Genomic DNA, 21,890 nt, shown 5'->3' with positions numbered 1-21,890 from the left:
TAAAATTTCATTCAAGATAAAATAAAAAAGTCATTTTCTATTTATTTATTGTTATTATCACTTTTTAATGGTGCATTAGTTGTACATAATGATGGGATTTGTTGTTACATATTCATACATGCACACAATATAATTTAGCCAATATCACTCCCCAGTTATTTTTTAATTGGTGCTTTATAGGTATGCATGAAAGTGAAATTCACTGTGATAAAGTCATACCTGTAAATAACATAGATGGAAGACCAGTGGAGTAGAAGAAGAGGTACAGAGGGAGGGAGAAGGGGAGGGAAAGTGAAAGTATTAGGGATTGAAATGGAACAAATTATATAACAAGTCATGTATGACTACATCAAAATGAACTCCACTATTATATATAATTAATGTACTAATAGAACATTTTAAAGTTATTTTAATATACATACAAAGTAAAGAATTTGCTGCAAACAGATGTAAACTAAAGGAACTTTTAAAATTACACATTTCAGAAAGAAGAAGCACACACCAGTTAACAGCAATCATCCTGCTGAGTAAAAGACAAGAGACTGTCAGATGGGATTAAATACATGCAAGACTATGATACCTAGAGCACTAAATATAGACTCCAAAAACTTGGAACTTAAAAAGATGGAGAAACTTATAAGGAATACTAAAAAGTTGGAATGATTATATGAATATCCAGCAAAGAAGATTTTAAGAAAAAAAAGCATTATCAGGGATGAAGAAAGACATTTACATTGTTATGTAAATATTAAATTCATGGGGAAGGTTAAAAATATAAATTCCTATTAACCTTAATAAATAACCCCAAAATAAAGATAAATTACAAATTGACAGGCTTGTAGGAAGAAACTGACAAATTCAATATCATAAAGACAAAAATGTGAAACATTTAAAATGTATTTCTCCGTAAAAGCTAGATTAAGAGAAAAATTCAATTAAAATAATGTTTGAAAATTACAACTTGAAGTTTGATTTGTTGGACTCTGAGACCAATAATTAGAGACTCATGTACCCACCAACTGCATAAAAATATTCTTGAGCACATATGAAAAAATTATAAAATTGATGATATACTAGACCATGAAATAAATGCCAACAAAGCTCCAAGATTAAGTAGCATAAATGCCTATTTTTCTAGCCATAATGTAATTAAATTCAATGCTAAGGACAGAAGAATTAACCAAGATATTCTCAAATACTTTATAACTCATGGGTCAACGAAGAAATCATAACAGAAAAAAACTCATTGAATAGCCAGGGATGGTGGCTATAATCCCAGCAACTCAGAAGGCTAAGGCAGGATGATCACAAGTTTGAGGTCAGCCTCAGCAACTTATCAAGAACCTGTCTCAAAATAAAAACATATAAAGGGATGGGGATGGAGCTCAGTGTTAAAAATGCCCTTGACTTGAATTCTGACGACAACAACAGCAACAAAATATCACTTAGAATAAAAGTTAATGAAAACAATACATAAGAAAATGGTAAGATGCAGAACAATACTTAGAATGAACTTTAAAATTTTAAATGCTTATTATTGGAAAGTAAAAAAGATTGACACAGCTAATTCCTGAACAATATGGGTTTGACCTGCATGAGTCTACTTATATGCAGATTTTTTTTTTGAGATTTGCAAATATTTGACAAAAGTTACAGATGAACCACACGGTCAAGAAATTAAGAAAAAGTCAAATGTGTCCAGAATTCATAAGGCATATATACATGACATATTAGCTTATTCTATCATTTACTACTTTAAAATATTTATAAATCTATATTATATATTTAAAAATCTATAAGACTATAAAATGTTAATATCTATCAACTTTGAGCACACATAAACCATATATGGCACTATTCACAGTGCAGAGCAATAGTAATAAATGTATCATAACTGTATAAAATTAACTCTAGTACATACAGTATTAGTAATAATTTCATAGCCACTTCCTGTTTCTACTGTGGTGAAATCTAATGCTTCCAGTATACATCCAATTAAAACACTGTGTGACACTAATCATCTCCATGTGAGTAGTTCTCTCTCCAGTGAATTGTGTACTGCAATAAAAAGTGATCTTTCATAGTTCTTGCATACTTTTCATCATACATATTATGTATAATTTAAAAATATGAGTTAATCAACAGTTTATGTTATTGGTTAAGATTTTGGGTCAACTGCAGACTACTAGCAGTTAAGTTTGGGTGGTGGTCAAAGATTTTCAACTGCATAGGAAGGTCAGTACCCTTAACCTCTGCATTATTCAAGGGTAAACTCTTGACTTTCAGCCTAAGAACTGACAAGCATAGAGGAAGGGAGGGATGAGCTAAATAAATAATAGTAATAATTTTAAAAAGCAGAATAAGGGATGAACCAGGACATAAAGCTATTACAGAAAGAAGCAAAAACCCAAAGTCGATTCCTTGAAAACATAATACACTACAGAACTTTCCCAAGATTACATGGCTAATAAACAGAAAAGCCATGATTTAAATCCATGCAGTCTATCCCCATAGTTCAAATTCTTAATTACTATGCTCTACTCTCCCCTCAGAAGATAAGGATAAAAGGAAACCTTGCATATTTAATTATATTAATCTTAGTGACATCTATGTATCATAAATACAGTAACATAAAATACATTCAATACATATGACTGAGAAAAGATCAGTATTCAGAAAATACTTAAAATCTCCTACAGATTAATAGGAAAATGACAACTACCCAATAAATCATGGGTAAAATACAAAACCAAGTATTTCCCAGAGAAGAAACACAAATAGCCAATAAACGAATGAGAAGATTTTCATTCATATGGGTAAATGGGGAACCACAAGATTAAAATACAATGCAATGATATTTTATTTGACTCGGTCAAAATTTTTAAATGTCGACAAACATGTAGTTATGGAAACTCTTATATACTACTAGTAGAAAGTAACTGGTACAACCCTCTAAGAAAACAATTGGGTTCTAGGTCATAAAATGTTAAACATTCTTATATTCCATAACTCAGGAATTCTGCTCCTACATATGTATCCTAGAGAAACTCTTGAATACGTATATCCTAAAACATATATGAGAATGTTAACGACAAAACATGGAAACATCCTGTGTCCACTGGCAGAAAAATGCAAACAGATGAGGGTACATCCACAATGAAATTCTAAAGCACAATAAAAATCATGATTATATATAAGTATGATGCTTTGAAACATAACACTAGGTGAAAAAAGATCAGTATTTTTAAAACTCAAAAAAAGTAGTCCAAATGGCCTGTTATCATTTAGGTAGATAGGTAATCAAGTAAATAGATTACAAAAAAGCAGAACAACGTATACATTTTCATCTAATAAATCTCAAATAAATCTCATTTTTGTTGTAATTTTTATGATATTCATGCATCACCTTTAGAAGAGACCAGAAAATCAGTGTCAAACTTACCTGCAGAAACACTGAGGCAGTTCTCCTTGGCCATATAAAGGAAACAAAAACGGAGTGTTGCCATACCGCCCAAGACAGTGAAGAAAGTTTTTGGTAGCTTTGAGACCATCTATGGTATTGCTGGTTGTTTCTGATGTCATTGCAATTGAATGCAGGACAAAATATTGGAGGTTGGGAGTTAATTTTTGAGTTTTTAAATACTCAGAAAATGTAATGTCCTCATAGGCTATGAAAAGAAAGATGAAAATTTACCAATTAAAATCAGAACTACATTTCTATTTAAAGTCACCCCACATAAATGTGATCAAGTCTCTTTAAAAGACTTCATAAAGGATACAACACTTTGGACTGTGACTGTTGAGCTAAAGAAAAAAAGGAACACTCTTACTATCCTAATTGGACTGATAGTAAAATCTGTTTAGTGTTTTATGGATTTAAAAAACCAGAAAAACAGTAAATAAGAATGGGTTGCTGTTGTTGGCATAGTCTTACCTTATTAAAACTTCAACTGAACAATGATGGCAATAATAACATTTGAAAATATTAAATATGAAAAAAATGGAAATCTATTGATTAAAATAACAGTAACATGAAACTTTTGTTAAGTAATGAACTGTGACGATAAAGCAACAAAGGTACTTTCTGTTTGGCTGACTATAATTAGTCACACTTTCATACAATCATATATCTAAACATAAGGGATGCCTAAAAAATACTTTTTTAGACCAGGAGCAGAAAACATTTTAATTGAACAATTAATAGCACAAATACAATCCCATGACCAAAGACAAACTCTATGGAAATATTTTAAATAAATAAAAATTATAAAAATTTACTGAGTGGATGTAAGTTTATATAGCCACTGGGGAGAACAATCTGTCAGTACCTAGGGGACTTGAAGAATAAAAAGCAAAACCAAGCTTTTATTATTCCACTAAAAAAATGTTGCACTTCTTAGAAATTTATAATGAATAAAAAAGAAGTCCTGAAAAATGACAAGAATACAGTTTATTATTTTATTGGTGATGAGAAAAAAGAATGGAGTAACAAAAGGAGAGTATCATCTATAAGAACCAGTCAACAAGCAGAACTTAATTAACAAGAATAAAAATTAAAATCTAGGCTGGGTATGGTTCTGCATGCCTTTAATACCAGAGACTTAAAAGGCAGAAACAGGGGGATCACAAGTTTGAGGCCAGTCTTAGCAACGTAGCAAGGCCCTAAGCAACTTGATGAGAACCTGTCTCAAAACAGATAGATATATACATACATACATATGTACATACATAAATAGGGCTGGGAATGTGTCTCAGTGATTAAGCACCTCTGGGTTCAAACCCCCAATACCTCTCCAGCAAATAAACCTAAAATCTAGCATAGCATTTCTGAAATGTTCAAAATATCTGCACATATGGCTACTGGCAACCTGAAATATGACTAGTGAAACTAACGAACTGAATATTTAATTTTATCAAATTTTAAATAGATATATGTGAATAATGGCTCACCTATTTGATACTGCATAAATGAAATACATTTTAAAACAATAAGTACAGTAATAAGTTGCAGTAATAAGTAACAATAAGTCACTCACCAAGTATATTAAAAAACCCAAAGTGGAAAACATGATTGAATGAAAAAATAATACCTTTATATTCATCAGGATGTTCCTCATATTCCATACAAAAGGTAAGAAATTTCATTAGCATTCGCTTTTCTACCATAGTAAGTTGTTTGCTATTAAAGACATCAGCTCTGGAACAAGGGACCTGAAGAATATTATGATTTTTAAAATTAAGAATCTGCTTTATAATGGTACAAATATTCCAAATTACACTTTTTGCCCTTTAATTATAATACCAGTAGTATTTCCATTCTACTATGGCTGTTTCATCTTACCTTATATTAGTTCTAACAGCATCTCTATTAACTTCAGAGCTACTTCAATTGTGAGCTTTCTTACTTCATTCCACCATCCTATTCTTAATGCCACTAAATGTCTAAAGACAAATCACCCTTAATGGGGAACAAATGACAGTTCAAATCTAGCAGTACTGCCTAAAACTAATACTTCCTCAACATCAAAATCAAGCTGCAGAATAACTCATCAGAAATTAACACTAGAAAATTTAATTGAACAAATCTTACCATTTATATTTGTAAATCCTGATGCAAGAGGAATTCACTACCTTAACAGGAAAGACAGCAACCTTATTTGCTTATCCTTCCAAAATGAACCACAATAACTTAAGCACATATTCAGTTACAATACTTGATCAGGGGCTGGGGATATAGCTCAGCTGGTAGAGTGCATGCCTTGCAAGCACAAGGCCCTGGGTTCAATCCCCAGCATCACCAAAAAAAAAAAAAAAAAAACAAAAAAACTTGATCAGCATAGTACCTGTTCCACTCTTCCTTCACGAAAAGCAAGAATCCTGGTGATATTTTTAAACTCTGCGTATCGACTAACATTAGATTTGATTAGAAGATCAATCAGCATTCCCCGAGAATACAGGAGCTGTACATAGAAAATATTTTAGAGTATAAAAGGCAAAATTATGGAAACATGATAAACACTAAATATACATTTTTTTAGATTTTTAATTCATACAAAGTCTATAAATATTACATACATATAACATATAACATAATTTACTAGTTTCACAATTCGTTATCTGAAATTCAAAATTCAAAAGTCTCCACTACCCAAAAAAGTATTTTCATAATTCATTTGGCAGCAAAACCTTACCCAAACTGATATAAGGCTGTTCTGTGTAGCAATATATTTGAATATGTACACATACCACTGTAGAAATGTTAATGTATTTAGTTAGAGTATCTTCTTAGACCTAAGAATGTTACACTTTATATATAATGTACTTATATATCCCCTTACATATATTATGTGTATATAATATATATATAGATAGATAGATAGATAGATAGATAAAGATATAGATATATTTGAATTACAGAAAATACCACAAACCAAGGTTTGGATAAAGAACTATACATCTACATTTGAACATGTGGTTACATGAAGAGATGAGCTAGGTGTTCCTGCTCTCCTCACCAAAAAAAAAAAAGACAGACAGAAAGAAAGAAAAAGATTTGTGAGCATTCCACGGAAGGAGTGAAATTATAAGGGCCCTCTGTAATTCCAGCAGTCTAGGTTTACATGAAATACATATTCCTCAAGAAGCAAGAATTGTTAATTGCCAGCATGTACATGACAGGTGGATGTAATCTTTCAATCTTTCAACACGTTTCATAACTAATATCAGAAAGACAAAAAGACTAACGGTATTATCCAGCATGTTTTTAAACTGAAACATATGGTTAAAAGCAAGAGATGTGACTACTTCCTCTAATCATGCTACCTTTAAATAATGTCTACAACTCAATAAACACTACAAATGTAAATGATGCATCTATACAAAATGAGGATAATAAAATAAAATTTTCTTTATCATACAAGGAAAAGGAAATCTCAAAATCAATCTGAAATCTGAGCATCCAATTTTATGAACTAATAGTTCAGCATTATACACAACAAAATTGTCATCGCATTTAAAACACTAATTAAATTACCCCAAATATGACAGGTTATTTCATTACCTTCTTCCTAACACACCTCACAACTAAGATACGGAATGTGATTATAAAACTATCTTTTTTAAATGTTTTATTGATTCATTATAATTATACACAAAAGTAGGATACATTCTTTAGATACTTTTACTTTTGTAGAACAAGCACAAAAAATGATTATTGGCCCCCCCCCCCCCCGGCCACAGGCTTTTTCCACAGGGCGATCCAAGATGGCGGACTAGAGGGTGACTGCATCTCCAGTCGCTCCAGAACCCAGGATTCAAGAAGGGGAGGCATTGAGAGACTCGGACTAAAATAGAGGCACGGGGTGTGTCTCCCCCACCCGGTGAAGCGCTGCCCGGGCAGCAGGCCTGGATTCAGGTGGCTTATTAGAGTAGGGCAGGGCAGCTAGAGTCCTCCCCAGGCGGCCCTGCGCACTCCGGCGGTGGGCTCCTCCCACAGGGCCAGATTCTCCAGCATCTCTGAGCAGGCCCCCAGTGAGAGCCTTTCTGCACAGAACCAAGCTTCAAGTACCTGAACCAGGGCGGCTAGTTCCTGCCCACGGGTTGCTTCAGGGACCAGGACAGGGCAGCCAGGGACTTCCCCAAGCAGCCCGCAGCCCGGCCCCCTCAGGTGGGAAGCGCCTTTCCAGGCTAGCTTCTCAGAGCAGGCCGCCCAGTGAGAGCCTTTCCACACAGCCGGTTCCAAGTCCTGGAACCAGTAGCCGGCTAGGGGCAGCTTTCCTTGGAAGCAATGCATTATCAAGTTACTCTAAGACTTCAGACTACTGAAGGCAGGAAGGTGATACACTGGAAATCTACAGGGACACTATAAGCCAACAGAAGAATTCTGCAATATCACAAAGTCCCACTGACATCTGACCAATATGAGAAAACAACGGAAGAAAATTTCTCAAACAAACCTAGATACCAAATCAATAATACCCAATAACAGCACAGCAGAAGAAATGTCAGAAAGGGAGTTCAGAATGTACATAATTAAAACAATCAGGGAAGCAAACAAGGGGATGAAAGAGCAAATGCAGGCATTGAAGGAGGAGATGAAAGAGCAAATGCAGGCATTAAATGATCGCACCAATCAACAGTTAAAGGAGCAAATACAGGAAGCAAGAGATCATTTCAATAAAGAGTTAGAGATATTGAAAAAAAACCAAACAGAAATCCTTGCAATGAAGGAAACAATAAACCAAGTTAAAAACTCCATAGAAAGCATAACCAAGAGGATAGAACACATGGAAGACAGACCCTCAGATATTGAAGACAAAATATTTAATCTTGAAAACAAAGTTGACCAAACAGAAAAGATGCTAAGAAATCATGAACAGAATCTACTAGAATTATGGGATATCACGAAAAGGCCAAATTTAAGAATTATTGGGATTGAGGAAGGCTTAGAGAAACAAACCAAAGGAATGAACAATCTATGCAATGAAATAATATCAGAAAATTTCCCAAACCTAAAGAATGAAATGGAAAACGAAGAACAAGAGGCTTATAGGACTCCAAATATACAAAATTACAACAAACCCACACCAAGACACATTATTATGAAAATACCTAACATACAAAATAAAGACAGAATTTTAAAGGCCGCGAGAGAAAAGAAGCAAATTACATTCAGGGGGAAACCAATAAGAATATCAGCAGATTTTTCAATCCAGACCCTAAAAGCTACAAGGGCCTGGAACAACATTTACCAAGCCCTGAAAGAAAATGGATGCCAACCAAGAATTTTATACCCAGCAAAACTTACTTTCAGATTTGACGATGAAATAAGATCCTTCCATGATAAACAAAAGCTAAAGGAATTTACAAAAAGAAAGCCGCCATTACAGAATATTCTCAGCAAAATATTCCATGAGGAAGAGATGAAAAACAACGATGCAAATCAGCAATGGGAGGAACCAGCCTAAAGGAATAGCCAAACAAAGGGGAAACCAAATCATGTCAAAAAAAAAAAAAATAAGTCAAATGACTGGGAATACAAATCATATCACCACAATAATAACCTTGAATGTTAATGGCCTGAACTCATCAATCAAAAGACATAGACTGGCAGAATGTAGTAAAAAGAAAAATCCAACAATTTGCTGCCTACAAGAGACTCATCTCATAGAAAGAGATACCCATAGACTAATGGTGAAAGGATGGGAAAAAACATATCATGCACACGGACACAGCAAAAAAGCTGGAGTATCCATCCTCATTTCAGATAACGTGGACTTCAAGCCAAAACTAGTCAGAAGCGATAAAGAAGCACATTACATACTGCTTAAGGGAAGCATAAATCAGCAAGACATAACAATCATAAATATCTATGCCCTGAACATTGGCTCATCCATGTACCTCAAACAAATCCTTCTCAATTCCAGAAATCAAATAGACCACAACACAATAATACTAGGCGATTTTAACACACCTCTCTCACCGGTGGATAGATCGTCCAAACAAAAATTGAATAAAGAAACCATAGATCTCAATAACACAATCAACAATTTAGACTTAACCGACTTATATAGAATATACCATCCAACAAAGAACGAATACACTTTCTTCTCAGCAGCACATGGATCCTTCTCTAAAATAGACCATGTCTTATGCCACAAAGCTTCTGTTAGCAAATACAAGAAGATAGAGATACTACCTTGTACTCTATCAGATCATAATGGATTGAAATTAGAAATAAATGGCAGAATAAAAAACAAAAACTTCTCCAATACCTGGAGATTAAATAATACACTATAATATGATGAATGGATAACAGAAGACATCAGGAGGGAAATAAAAAAATTTTTAGAAGTAAACGAAAACAAAGACACATCAAAATCTCTGGGAAACTATGAAAGCAGTACTTGGAGGAAGATTTACTTCATGGGGCGCATGAAGAAGTAGAAATCAACAAATAAACGACTTAACACTACAGCTCAAAGCCCTAGAAAAAGAAGAACAGACCAACACCAAAAGTAGTAGAAGACAGGAAATAGTTAAAATCAGAGCCAAAATCAACGAAATTGAAACAAAAGAAACAATCGGAAAAATTAACAAAATAGTTGGTTCTTTGAAAAAATAAACAAAATTGATAAACCCTTAGCCACACTAACAAAGAGAAAGAGGGAGAAAACTCAAATTACTAAAATTCGGAATGAACAAGAGAACATCACAACAGTAACAAGTGAAATACAATACATAATTAGAAGCTATTTTGAAAACCTATACTCCAACAAAACAGAAAACCTCGAAGACATCAGCAAGTTACTAGAGACATATGAATTACCTAAACTGTATGAGGAGGACATACACAAGTTAAATAAATCAATTTCAAGTAATGAAATAGAAGAGGTCATCAAAAGCCTACCAACAAAGAAAAGTCCGGGACCAGATGGGTTCTCAGCCGAGTTCTACAAAACCTTTAAAGAAGAGCTCATTCCAATACTTCTCAAAGTATTCCATAAAATAGAAGAGGAGGGAATCCTCCCAAACGCATTCTATGAAGCCAATATCACCCTGATACCTAAACCAGACAGACACACATCAAGGAAAGAAAATTTCAGATCAATATCCTTAATGAACATCCATGCAAAAATTCTCAACAAAATTTTAGCAAATCGCATACAAAAATATATTAAAAGATAGTGCACCAGGATCAAGTGGGTTTTATCCCAGGGATGCAAGGTTGGTTCAACATCCGGAAATCAATAAATGTCTTCACTCTATCAACAGACTAAAAGTTAAGAATCACATGATTATTTCAATAGATGCAGAAAAAGCATTTGATAAAATACAGCATCCCTTCATGCTCAAAACACTAGAGAAAACTGGGGTAGAGGGAACATTCCTTAACATTGTAAAGGCCATCTATGCCAAGCCCATGGCCAATATCATTCTAAAAGGTGAAAAACTGAAAGCATTCCCCCTAAAAACTGGAACAAGGCAGGGATGCCCTCTTTCACCACTTCTATTCAACATCGTTCTTGAGACTCTAGCCAGAGCAATTAGACAAACCAAAAAATTAAAGGGATACGAATAGGAAAAGAGGAACTCAAACTATCCCTGTTCGCTGATGACATGATTATATATTTAGAGGAACCTGGAAATTACACCAGAAAACTCTTAGAACTCATAAGTGAATTCAGTAAAGTAAAGCAGGTTACAAGATCAATTCTCATAAATCCAATGCATTTTTATACATAAGTGATGAATCTTCAGAAAGAGAAATTAGGAAAACTACCCCATTCACAATAGCCTCGAAAAAAATAAAATACTTGGGAATCAATCTCACAAAAGAGGTGAAAGATCTCTACAATGAGAACTACAGAACACTAAAGAAAGAAATTAAAGAAAACCTTAGAAGATAGAAAAATCTCCCATGTTCTTGGATAGGCAGAATTAATATTGTCAAAATGACCATACTACCAAAAGTGCTATCCAGATTCAGTGCAATTCCAATTAAAATCCCAATGATGTACCTTACAGAAATAGAGCAAGCAATTATGAAATTCATCTGGAAGAATAAGGAACCCAGAATAGCTAAAGCAATCCTCAGTAGAAAGAGTTGAAGATCGCAATACCAGATCTTCAACTGTATTACAAAGCAATAGTAACAAAAACGGCATGGTATTGGTACCAAAATAGACAGGTAGATCAATGGTACAGAAGAGAGGACATGGACACAATCCCAAATAAATACAATTTTCTCATACTAGACAAAGGTGCCAAAAATATGCAATGGAGAAAAGATAGCCTCTTCAACAAATGGTGCTAGGAAAACTGGAAATCCATATGCAACAGAATGAAACTAAATCCCTATCTCTCACCCTGCACAAAACTCAACTCAAAATGGATCAAGGACCTCGGATTCAGACCAGAGATCCTGCATCTTATAGAAGAAAAAGTAGGTCCAAACCTTCAACTTGTTGGCTTAGGATCGGATTTCCTTAAGAGGACTCCCATAGCACAAGAAATAAAAGCTAGAATCAACCACTGGGATTCAAACTAAAAAGCTTTCTCTCAGCAAAGGAAACTATCAATAATGTGAAGAGAGAGCCTATAGAGTGAGAGAATATCTTTGCCACTCATACTTCAGATAGAGTGCTAATTTCCAGAATCTATAAAGAACTCAAAAATCTCCACACCAAGAATACAAATAATCCAATCAACAAGTGGGCTAAGGAAATGAACAGATACTTCACAGAAGAAGATATACAAGCAATCAACAGATACATGAAAAAATGTTCAACATCTCTAGTAATAAGAGAAATGCAAATCAAAACTACACTAAGATTTCATCTCACCTCAATTAGAATGGCGATTATCAAGAACACAAGCAACAACAGGTATTGGCGAGGATGTGGGGGAAAAGGTACACTCATACATTGCTGGTCGGGTTGCAAATTAGTGCAGCCACTCTGGAAAGCAGTATGGAGATTCCTCAGAAAGCTTGGAATGGAACCACCATCTGATCCAGCTATCCCAGTCCTTGGCCTATACCCAAAGGACTTAAAATCAGCATACTAAAGAGATACAGCCACATCAGTGTTCATAGCTGCTCAATTCACCATAGTCAGATTGTGCAACCAACCTAGATGCCCTTCAGTTGATGAATGGATAAAGAAACCGTGGCATATATATACAATGGAATATTACTCTGCCATGAAGAATGATAAAATTATGGCATTTGCAGACAAATGGATGAAATTGAAGGATATCATGCTAAGTGAGATAAGCCAATCTCAAAAAACTAAAGGACAAATGATCTCGCTGATAAGCAGATGAGGACATATAAGGGGGAGTAGGAGGGGTTGGCGTTAGGGTTAGGGTTAGGGTTAGGGATAAGGAGGGTGGTAAGAATGGATGAAGGAAGGATTGTATAGAGGGAAAAGAGGGGTGGGAGGGGGGGGAGGGAAGGGAAAAAATAACAGAATGAATCAAACAATATTGCCCTATGTAAATTTATGATTTTTAATTAAAATAAATAAAAAAACTGTTTAAAGCTAACTAAAAAAATGATTATTGGTTATTTTTAGATATATTAATTGTATAATAATAAATGGGTACTTGAAAAATAGTATTTGTTTAAAAACATTAGAGATTCAAATATTCAATAGCCATAATACAGTCACAAATATTAAAATATTAATATATAAAACATAGACATGTGCTTTCATTTAATAAGACCTCTATAATGAAAACTACAGAACTCTAAAGAAAGAAATTAAAGATCTTAGAAACTGGAAAAATCTCCCATACTCTTCGATAGGCAGAATTAATATTGTCAAAATGGCCATACTATAAAAAGCAAGTCCTATTTAAATACCAATGCCATTCTTCATAGAAATAGAAAAAGCAATCATGAAATTCATCTGGAAAAATGAGAGATCCATGATAGCCAAGGCAATCCTTAGCAAGAAGAGTTAAGCAGGAGGTATCACAACACTAGACCTTATATTATACTACAGAGCAACAGTAGTAATGAAACAGCATGGTATTGGCACCAAAATAGTCATGTAGACCAATGGTTCAAAATAGAAGACACAGAGACAAACCCACATAAATACAGTTATCTCATACGAGACAAAAGTGCCAAAAACATACATTGGAGAAAAGATAGCCTCTAACAAATAGTGCTGGGAAAAGTGGAAATCCATACACAGCAAAATGAAATTACACCCCTATCGCTCACCCTGCATAAAACTCAACTCAAAATGAATCAAGAACCTAGGAATGAGACCAGAGACCCTGCACCAAATAGAAGAAAAAGTAGACCCAAATCTTCTTCATGTTCGTTTAGGACTAGACTTCCTCAACAAGACTCCCAAAGCACAAGAAATAAAAGCAGGAATTAATAAATGGGATGAATGCAAACTGAAAAGCTTTTTCTCAGCAAAGGAAGCAAAGAACAATGTGAAGAGAGAGCCTACAGAGTGGGAGAAAAAAAATTCATTACCACAAACACTTCAGATAGAGCATTAATCTCCAGAATTTACGAAGAAATCAAAAAACACCAAAAATACAAACAACCCAATCAATAAATGGTCTAAGGAAATGAGCAGACACTTTACAGAAGAAGATATATAAGCAATCAACAGATACACGAAAAAAATGTTCAATATCTCTAGTAATAAGAGAAATGAAAATCCAAACTACCCTAAGATTTCATCTCACCCCAATTAGAATGGCGATTATCAAGAATAGAAGCAACATAGGTGTTGACAAGGATGTAGGGAAATGGGTAAACTCATACATTGCTGGTGGGATTGCAAATTGATGCAGCCACTCGGGTAAGCAGTATGCAGATTCCTTAGAAAACTTGGAATGGAACCACCATTTGACCCAGCTATCCCCATTTCTAGGCCTATACCCAAAGGACTTAAAATCAGCATAGCACAGTGACATAGCCACATCAATGTTTGTAACAGCTCAATTCACAATAGCTAGATTGTGGAACCAATCTAGATGCCCTTCAATAGATGAATGGAAAAAGAAATTGTGGTATACATACACAATGGAATATTACTCAGTCATAAAGAATAATAAAATTATGGCATTTTCAGGTTCACAGATGGAGTTGGAAAACATCATATTAAGTGAAATAAATCAATCCCAAAAAACCAAAGGCCGAATGTTTTCTCTGATAAGTGAATGATGATACATAATGGGAGAGGATAAGAGAATAATTCAGGAACACTGGATTGTATAGAGGGAAATAAGGGGTGGGGAAGTGGCGAGGGGAAGGAAGATAATGGAATGAGACAAACATCAGTACCCTATGTACATGTATGATAACAAAAATGTTGTGATTCTACATTGTGTACAACCAGAAAAATGAAAAGTTGTACCCCATTTGTGTACAATGAATCAAAAAATAAAATTAAATAAGATAAAAAATAAGATCTAATAAAGCTTTTTTAATTTTTCCACCAGGGATTGAACGCAGGGGCTCTTGAACACTGTGCCACATCTCAATCTCTCTCCATCCCTTTTTATTTTTTAGTTTGAGACAGGATCTGATTTGCTTAGGGCCTCTATAAGTTGCTGAACTTGTGATCAGCTTGCCTCGGCCTCCTGAGTCCCTGGGATTGGTACAGGCATGTACTCCTGTGTCTGGCTAAAGCTTACTATTTAATGCCAGCTTTAAAAGGAAGGCATTTAAGATACCATTGAAGAATGAAAATGAATTTCAATTAAAATTGGAATAGACTTTTGTTTCTGAAACTGATAATCAACAAATGTGTATCATATTTTAACATAATCTCTTTTTCATGATTTTTTAAGTCATCTACCACAGCAATTTCACAGTCATGAGAGACTAAAGAACACTTAATGAAAACGGGAAGTACCTTGAATATTATTTCTGCTGTACTTGGCATGTTGTCTCTATAATTAGTTATGGACTTACTCAGAAATGAGTCATAAGAATTCAATTTTTGATTTCTCTAATAGTTTGAACAGTATAAAACTGTATGTATTTAAATTAATTAACTTACCCTGAGATGACTTTTAAATAATTATATAGTTAGGTATGTTTTATAAACAATAAAGTCAACTGTATTTCTTAATAATACCATGATGATTTTGAGATATGCATAGAAACATCAAGTATTTTGCAATTATCAAATGACTTTAAGAAAGAGATAGGATAAAGGTAGATATAAAGCAGTTATTCTAAACTTGGTAGTAACAACTGCAATTATTAGAACAGATTAAATTTCCAAGGAGTGTTTCACTGCCCCAATAACATGGATTTTGATTTTCAATTCAGTGGGCACTGAATAAATGCTTGTAAATGACTATCATTTTAAAAAATGTCTATAATCTTCCTGTATTGTTATGCTTACATGTTCTCTAGATACTTCTACTTTCATAGAATAAGTACAAGAAATGATTACTAATTATTTTTATATGAAAATCCCATGAAAAGGGCTGGAGCTGGAGCTCAATGACAGGTTTCATGCCTAGAATGTGTAAGGCAATGTGTTCAATCCTTAGTACCACATAAAAATAAACAAAGGTATTCTATCCATACACAACTATGAAAAATTAAAAAAAAAACATGAAAACTATGCAAGGCAAAGTACAACTGCTTAGTCTAATGACTCTGGATACATTTGTCTTTCATTATCCAGAGAAGTAGTATTACTAACCACTCAAACCAGTGAAAACACTCAGAAATCTCCTCAGTGTCTCCTCAGTTGTCTCAGTTTCTAGGTAAACTTATTCCTATAACTAACATTTATTTTCTCATTCAAATTATTCTCTACAAAAATCCTTACATTTGAAACAGCACAATCTTCTCCCATTTTCCTTTGCAAGATACATACTGTATTTCAGCTAACATAAGAGATAGAGTCATTTTTCTTTTTAAGACAGGATCTTGCTATGTTGCCCAGTATGATTTTTCAATGACTGAGTTCAAGGGATCCTCCTGTATCAGTTTCCTGAGTAGCTAGAACTGCAAACATACAACACAGCGCCTGGCTTTAGTCTTGATTCTTGACCACTTTCATATCATTGTTTCTTTAGTAAGATAATCGAAATTTCAAGAAGTAATTCAAAGTGCAATTTTCAGAACAAGGCCAACATTTTCTTAGACTACCTTAGTTTTTGTTTTCTTTTTTAACTGATTTCAAGAATATTATTCATAAAAACAGGAAGATTTTAGTGAGGTAGGATGAATTTTCCATCCAGAGATAAACAACCAAGGTAACAGGAAAAGAATGTTAGTCTATGTGCATGGCAGGGTCAAAGTTGATGGAGAAGGTGGAATACATGATACAGAAATATGAAGTAGGTAGTAGCCAACACAGACTGTGACAGAATCAGACACAGAGTGCTTTGTGATAGAAAGAAAAAACAGTAAATACATGTACACATTTCTAAGCATCAATTTCAAAAGTAACAGGAGTATGAGAATATATGTTTATATCAGTAAACTGTGAGGGCCATGTGTTGTTCCTTCCCTCTTCCCTATCACTTGGAACCCAGAGAAAGCAAAATAAATTGAAAAAGTCTAGTTTTGAGGTAATTTGATGTAATTTACTACCCTTTCTATTTCTTTTCAATATTTCATTGTGTACTCTCAACTTACAGGATTTGGTTGCCGTTTTTTCACTACTTTCCCCAAACCCTTTAAGGTCATGATCCTTTATCCTATTGGTTTTCTATTATTTTACACTAAACTAAAATAGTCTTTCTTACTATGAACCCAATAGAACATTGAACCCTACCATGATAGAGGGACCTTTCCTGAAATCACACTGAAATAACGTTAAGAATTAAAAATGGAAAGAGGAAGTACTGGAGAATGAAATGGAGAAAACTATGTCATACATATTTATGAAACTGTCAAGATGTACCCTGCTATTATGTGTAACTATAAGGCACTAGTAAAAAAAATCAAAGCCAATAAATGAAATTGAATGAAAAATAAACTGAAAAAAAAAAAAGAATTATGGATGGAAACACAACTAAAGACAAAAGCATTCTTCCCAGCTTCCCTGTCACTATCACTATTAAATTATCCTCCAAATCCCTTGTTCCTGCACATGACTTTCAAAAATGCATTGATTTATTCAGAATATTCACTGTCACAAAGATGTTAAAATAATACAGTATATATAAAAGCTAAAAAAGTTGATGTAAACTGTAAGAACATAAGTTTGTAAGCAGTTTCATTAGAATTCTTCATAGATTCATACTGTTCGTGCATTAGGAGAATATCAGGATAAATTATGTGTCCTAGTACAAAGCCATTCTTCAAGTACAAAAGTATTATTTAAGTAAAAATTAAAAACACATTAAAGTATCTTTATGTGAGCATTTTAGTATGTTTCTAACCTGTAGTTAAAGAGTAGTTTACCTGAATTATAAACTTTTGGCTAGTCTTTTTATAAAACAAATGATGTACATCTCAGAGACTAAAATTAGGCAAAGTAGATGTATGGGCCCATATGCTATTTTTAACCATTTAGATGCTAGTTTGTTCTATAAGAAAATGGGTAAATGGTACATACCTTTGATACTAAGTCAATATTAAATCTCCTGCCTTCTTTAACAATCTGTGAGTAAGTGATCCGATTTTTCTTTGGCTGTTCTGCAGTGTCCTCTGCTGTAGGCACATTTTCATTTGGTTTTTCTTCTGAAGTTTTACAATCACTATGGTTTTCTTTCTCCCCTGTCTCTTCAGCATCATTCACTTCTAGGGCACTCTCAGGATCACTGCTTGGAGTTTGCTCTTCGGGCATTTCACAGTTCTCAGTGTTTAATGGCTCATCTTCTGTAGGCAGGCAGGCAGAATCTGCAGCTTCTGAGGAGTTCACAGGTGTAACAGAAGCATGATTTTTCTGCAGTGCACCAGCTTCTTCAACATATTCATGCAAATCCTGACTGATAAGAAATTATAAAAATAATCAGTATCATGCTTTTGATAATTCTAACCAGCCTCATTATTATGATACTTGAACTTCTCATGGTATCTTTTACTCTTTTATTATAGAGTTCAGTGTGTATTTGGACATAAATGAGCCAGACATTATACATTCATTAGTTAAATTTTCAATACAATACGAAGCAGAATTAAGAATCTTGAAACACACATAACAATTTCAGGGTGAAGAAGGCCATGACACAAATTTTTGAGAATTTAAGGCAGATATAAGAATTGTATTTTAAAAGCAAATCAACACAGCATAGTCTTCAGAATTAATGATTTTGAGTTTGAACCCTGGTCCTATGGCAAGTTATAACTGTGTAATTAGTGATTTATTATCTCTAAACTATTTATTTATAACATGGGGATAATACCACATACCTTCAAGGTTGTTCTGAAGATTAAATAAGATAGGGGATGCAAAGAACTTAGCACAGTGCTGGTATATATTAAATGCTCAATAGTGGTAATCATCAAATATGGTCATTACTGAGAAATTCTTGATCTGATGAATTGATAAGAGAGTAAAATGGGGAAAAAGTCCATCATGGAAAGTTTAAGTTGGCTTATCACAATGCAAAATCTAAAAGGACCTTTCTGTATTCTTTCCTGTCATATACTGTTTCAGCAGTAATGTCTATTACACTATTAGAATTTCCATTTCCAAAGTTATTACTAAAGTTAATATTCTCAGTCCATCATCGTCTTGATGGCTACAACAGGTTCCCAATGAAGTCTGGTTGCATCAGGAACTCCTCCACAAATAACACTCTTTTCATTAAGCTGCCTTACTACTCAATTATCTACCCCAATGCCTTATTATTTGATGGGTCTTGGCAAGTAAACATCTGCTAATTAACTGCTCAAGGACTAACTGCAGCCCTTCCATCAAATGTAAACTCCACCTCCCAAATAGCTTCTTTCTGTCTCTAAAACAAATTCCCTTCTTTACTATTTTTCTGTTTTTATCTCTATTATTTTCTAATGTGGCATTTCTAACACCCAATTTGTCAACTCCAATCTTGTGGGCTATTATTCCCATTCCATAATTTAACAAATCCCCCATTGTCAAACATACTTTAACGATTTATTGATTCTAAAAAAGAGTTTAAATCTCAGATTTAAGAAGTCTTCCTTAATGCAACCACATTCATCAATCTATTACTCCATGTACCCATAATACATACATGCAGTTTTTGCATTTATTTCTCGATTCCTGTTTACTAGTCCTTCGGTTATCCAACGCAGGTTGAATATCTCTAATCTGAAAATCCAAACTCTTAAGTGTTCCAAAGTACAAAACTTTCTGAGCATCATGTCAGTGCTCAAAAGGCTTTGAATTTTGGAGTATGTTGGATTTCAGGTGTGCAGATTAAGAACATTCTATAAAGTCCATACAAATACTCCAAAATTAAAAAGAAAAATCGGAAACACTTCTGGTCCAAGCATCTCAAATAAAGGATACCAGCCCTGTACATGCTTTCTCTTCTGACTTAGATTTTAAATTCTGGTGTGAGGACACTATGAAAACTTTTCTTGGGTGCTCTGTACACTACCTACTGCGCTATTGATATCATTATCTAATAAAGGCTTGATGAAAAACTAGGCTGTGCATGGAAAATACATTTCTAAAAATGTGAAGCAAACATATTTGTAGAAAGCACAAAAATTAGACCAATATAAAACTATTATAAATTCAAAAGTCTGTGTGCACTTAAAATTCTAGTGCCGTATTAAAACTAACACAATAAACAGTACAACAAAAGGGGAAGAGTGAAGGAATAAAATAACACTCAAATGTCAAGAAATAAACTTATTGTCACAATCTAGCAATTTTAATGAACTCTAATTAAAAATTAACTGAAATCACTTTTAGAGCAATACTTTTCAAATCTATAGTGAAGAACCCAAGTTCTAGTCCTAGATACATTATATTTAGAAGATAAAACACAAGTCAACTGTCAGATTCCCCACATAAAAAAATGGGTCCATCTTCCTTAGCTTTCATTAGAGCTGGGAGATAAATAAGCCATCTCACATGTAAAATATTTTATAAACTCTGAATGGTTATTCAAATATAAGATACTAATAAGATTTAGGATATTGTTAAACTCCCTCAGTTCAAACACAAAACATGTGTACTTAGGTTTTCTGTGATCACATGATGGAAGTTCTTTGACCAAATAAACATACAAGAGCACCATTGCCATTAACAATTTTAAAAATCAAGAGTGATTATATGAAATGTGATTTGTGTATTTTCTACAAAATAGTTCATGCTCTGTATTCACTTTTAGTACTTTGAAAACCAATAAAACTTAAGTGGTTCCATGAGGGATCTAAGGAGACAACTTTCAGCAAAAGTTCCACATTTAAAGATTAAACTAAGAAATGACAGGATAATTAATCACACTTTAAAGATAAGGCAGAATATGGCAAGTTCCCTTATTACAGACCACTATGATGACACCATGGAAATTGAGCATAGTCAGTGGCTCTATTACATTACATGAAACAGGGTTTTACAGAGTAAATTAAATTCATTAACCAGTGCTAGACAATCTGAAAGACAAAGTCGAAATAATTAAAGGTGCAAGTGTAAACAAAGATATTCTTTCAGAATATTTTACATTCACCAAATTTTACGTTTTACTCATCTCAACATTATAATTTGGTAAAATTCTTAGCACTGCAAAAAACACAAGCATTAGAAATGCAATATAGTCCTCACCTTTGATTAAAAACAACCAACAGTATTTTTGGAGTTCTGCCAAGACTGAGATCAGTATCTACCAAGAAGTTATAAAGACACCAAAATCTCTTAAAAGCACACACAATTCTGCACTAAGCAAAATTCTGTTCATCAAAAGGAATGTCTTCTAAATTTAAAACCTAAAATTGTAGTAAAAAACGTTTTCTCAAAAAAACATTTCACCTTCAAAGAAAACTTCATAATAAAATACTTCAATTTTAGTAATTCAAATATATTTGAAAACCATAAAAACACATTTGCCAATTATAAAATGAAGTTAGTGGACTGTAAGCCTTAAAAGAACCCTTTAGTTCTAGAATATTATAATGATCTTAAAAGATAAAACAATCTGTATCATTAGGTCTTGTTGTGACCAGTACGACCAAACTCTCAGGTTCGGTGAGGGGTGAAGGGGGTTTGGTAAATAAAGATTCACAGACATAATTCTTGAAGATTAAGCTGGGATCAGGTGGAGCTCTGCTCTCTGATGGAGATGCAGATCTAAAGAGTTGTGCCAGCAATCTTTATTTATATATGTCTCATTATCAGGTTAATGATTATGCAACCATTATTTGTATTCAGAAAAATTACAGTAACTGGGACATCCTATGTAGCTTTTCCATAGTTGCAATCCATAGTTGCAAAGTGCAATGTTAGTAG

General features: G+C 33.8%; 1 protein-coding gene across 2 annotated transcripts in view; it reads right to left on the bottom strand.

Moving 5' to 3' along the window:
* The window catches only part of CHM (CHM Rab escort protein), a gene marked incomplete at its 5' end in the record, with an annotated part of 170,482 nt that overhangs the window by 86,068 nt on the left and 62,524 nt on the right, over positions 1-21,890 (bottom strand). For both annotated transcript variants that reach the window (XM_079123030.1, XM_079123029.1), the window contains 4 exons: positions 3,443-3,668; positions 5,091-5,211; positions 5,844-5,960; positions 18,063-18,435. In XM_079123030.1, coding sequence (XP_078979156.1) covers positions 3,443-3,668; positions 5,091-5,211; positions 5,844-5,960; positions 18,063-18,435 — 837 coding nt within the window. The remainder of the gene's footprint in view (positions 1-3,442; positions 3,669-5,090; positions 5,212-5,843; positions 5,961-18,062; positions 18,436-21,890) is intronic.

This window comes from Sciurus vulgaris (genome assembly GCF_902686455.1).
Source record: "Sciurus vulgaris genome assembly, chromosome: X".
NCBI classification, from domain to species: domain Eukaryota; kingdom Metazoa; phylum Chordata; class Mammalia; order Rodentia; family Sciuridae; genus Sciurus; species Sciurus vulgaris.
This window is presented reverse-complemented; position numbering and strand designations above follow the sequence as displayed.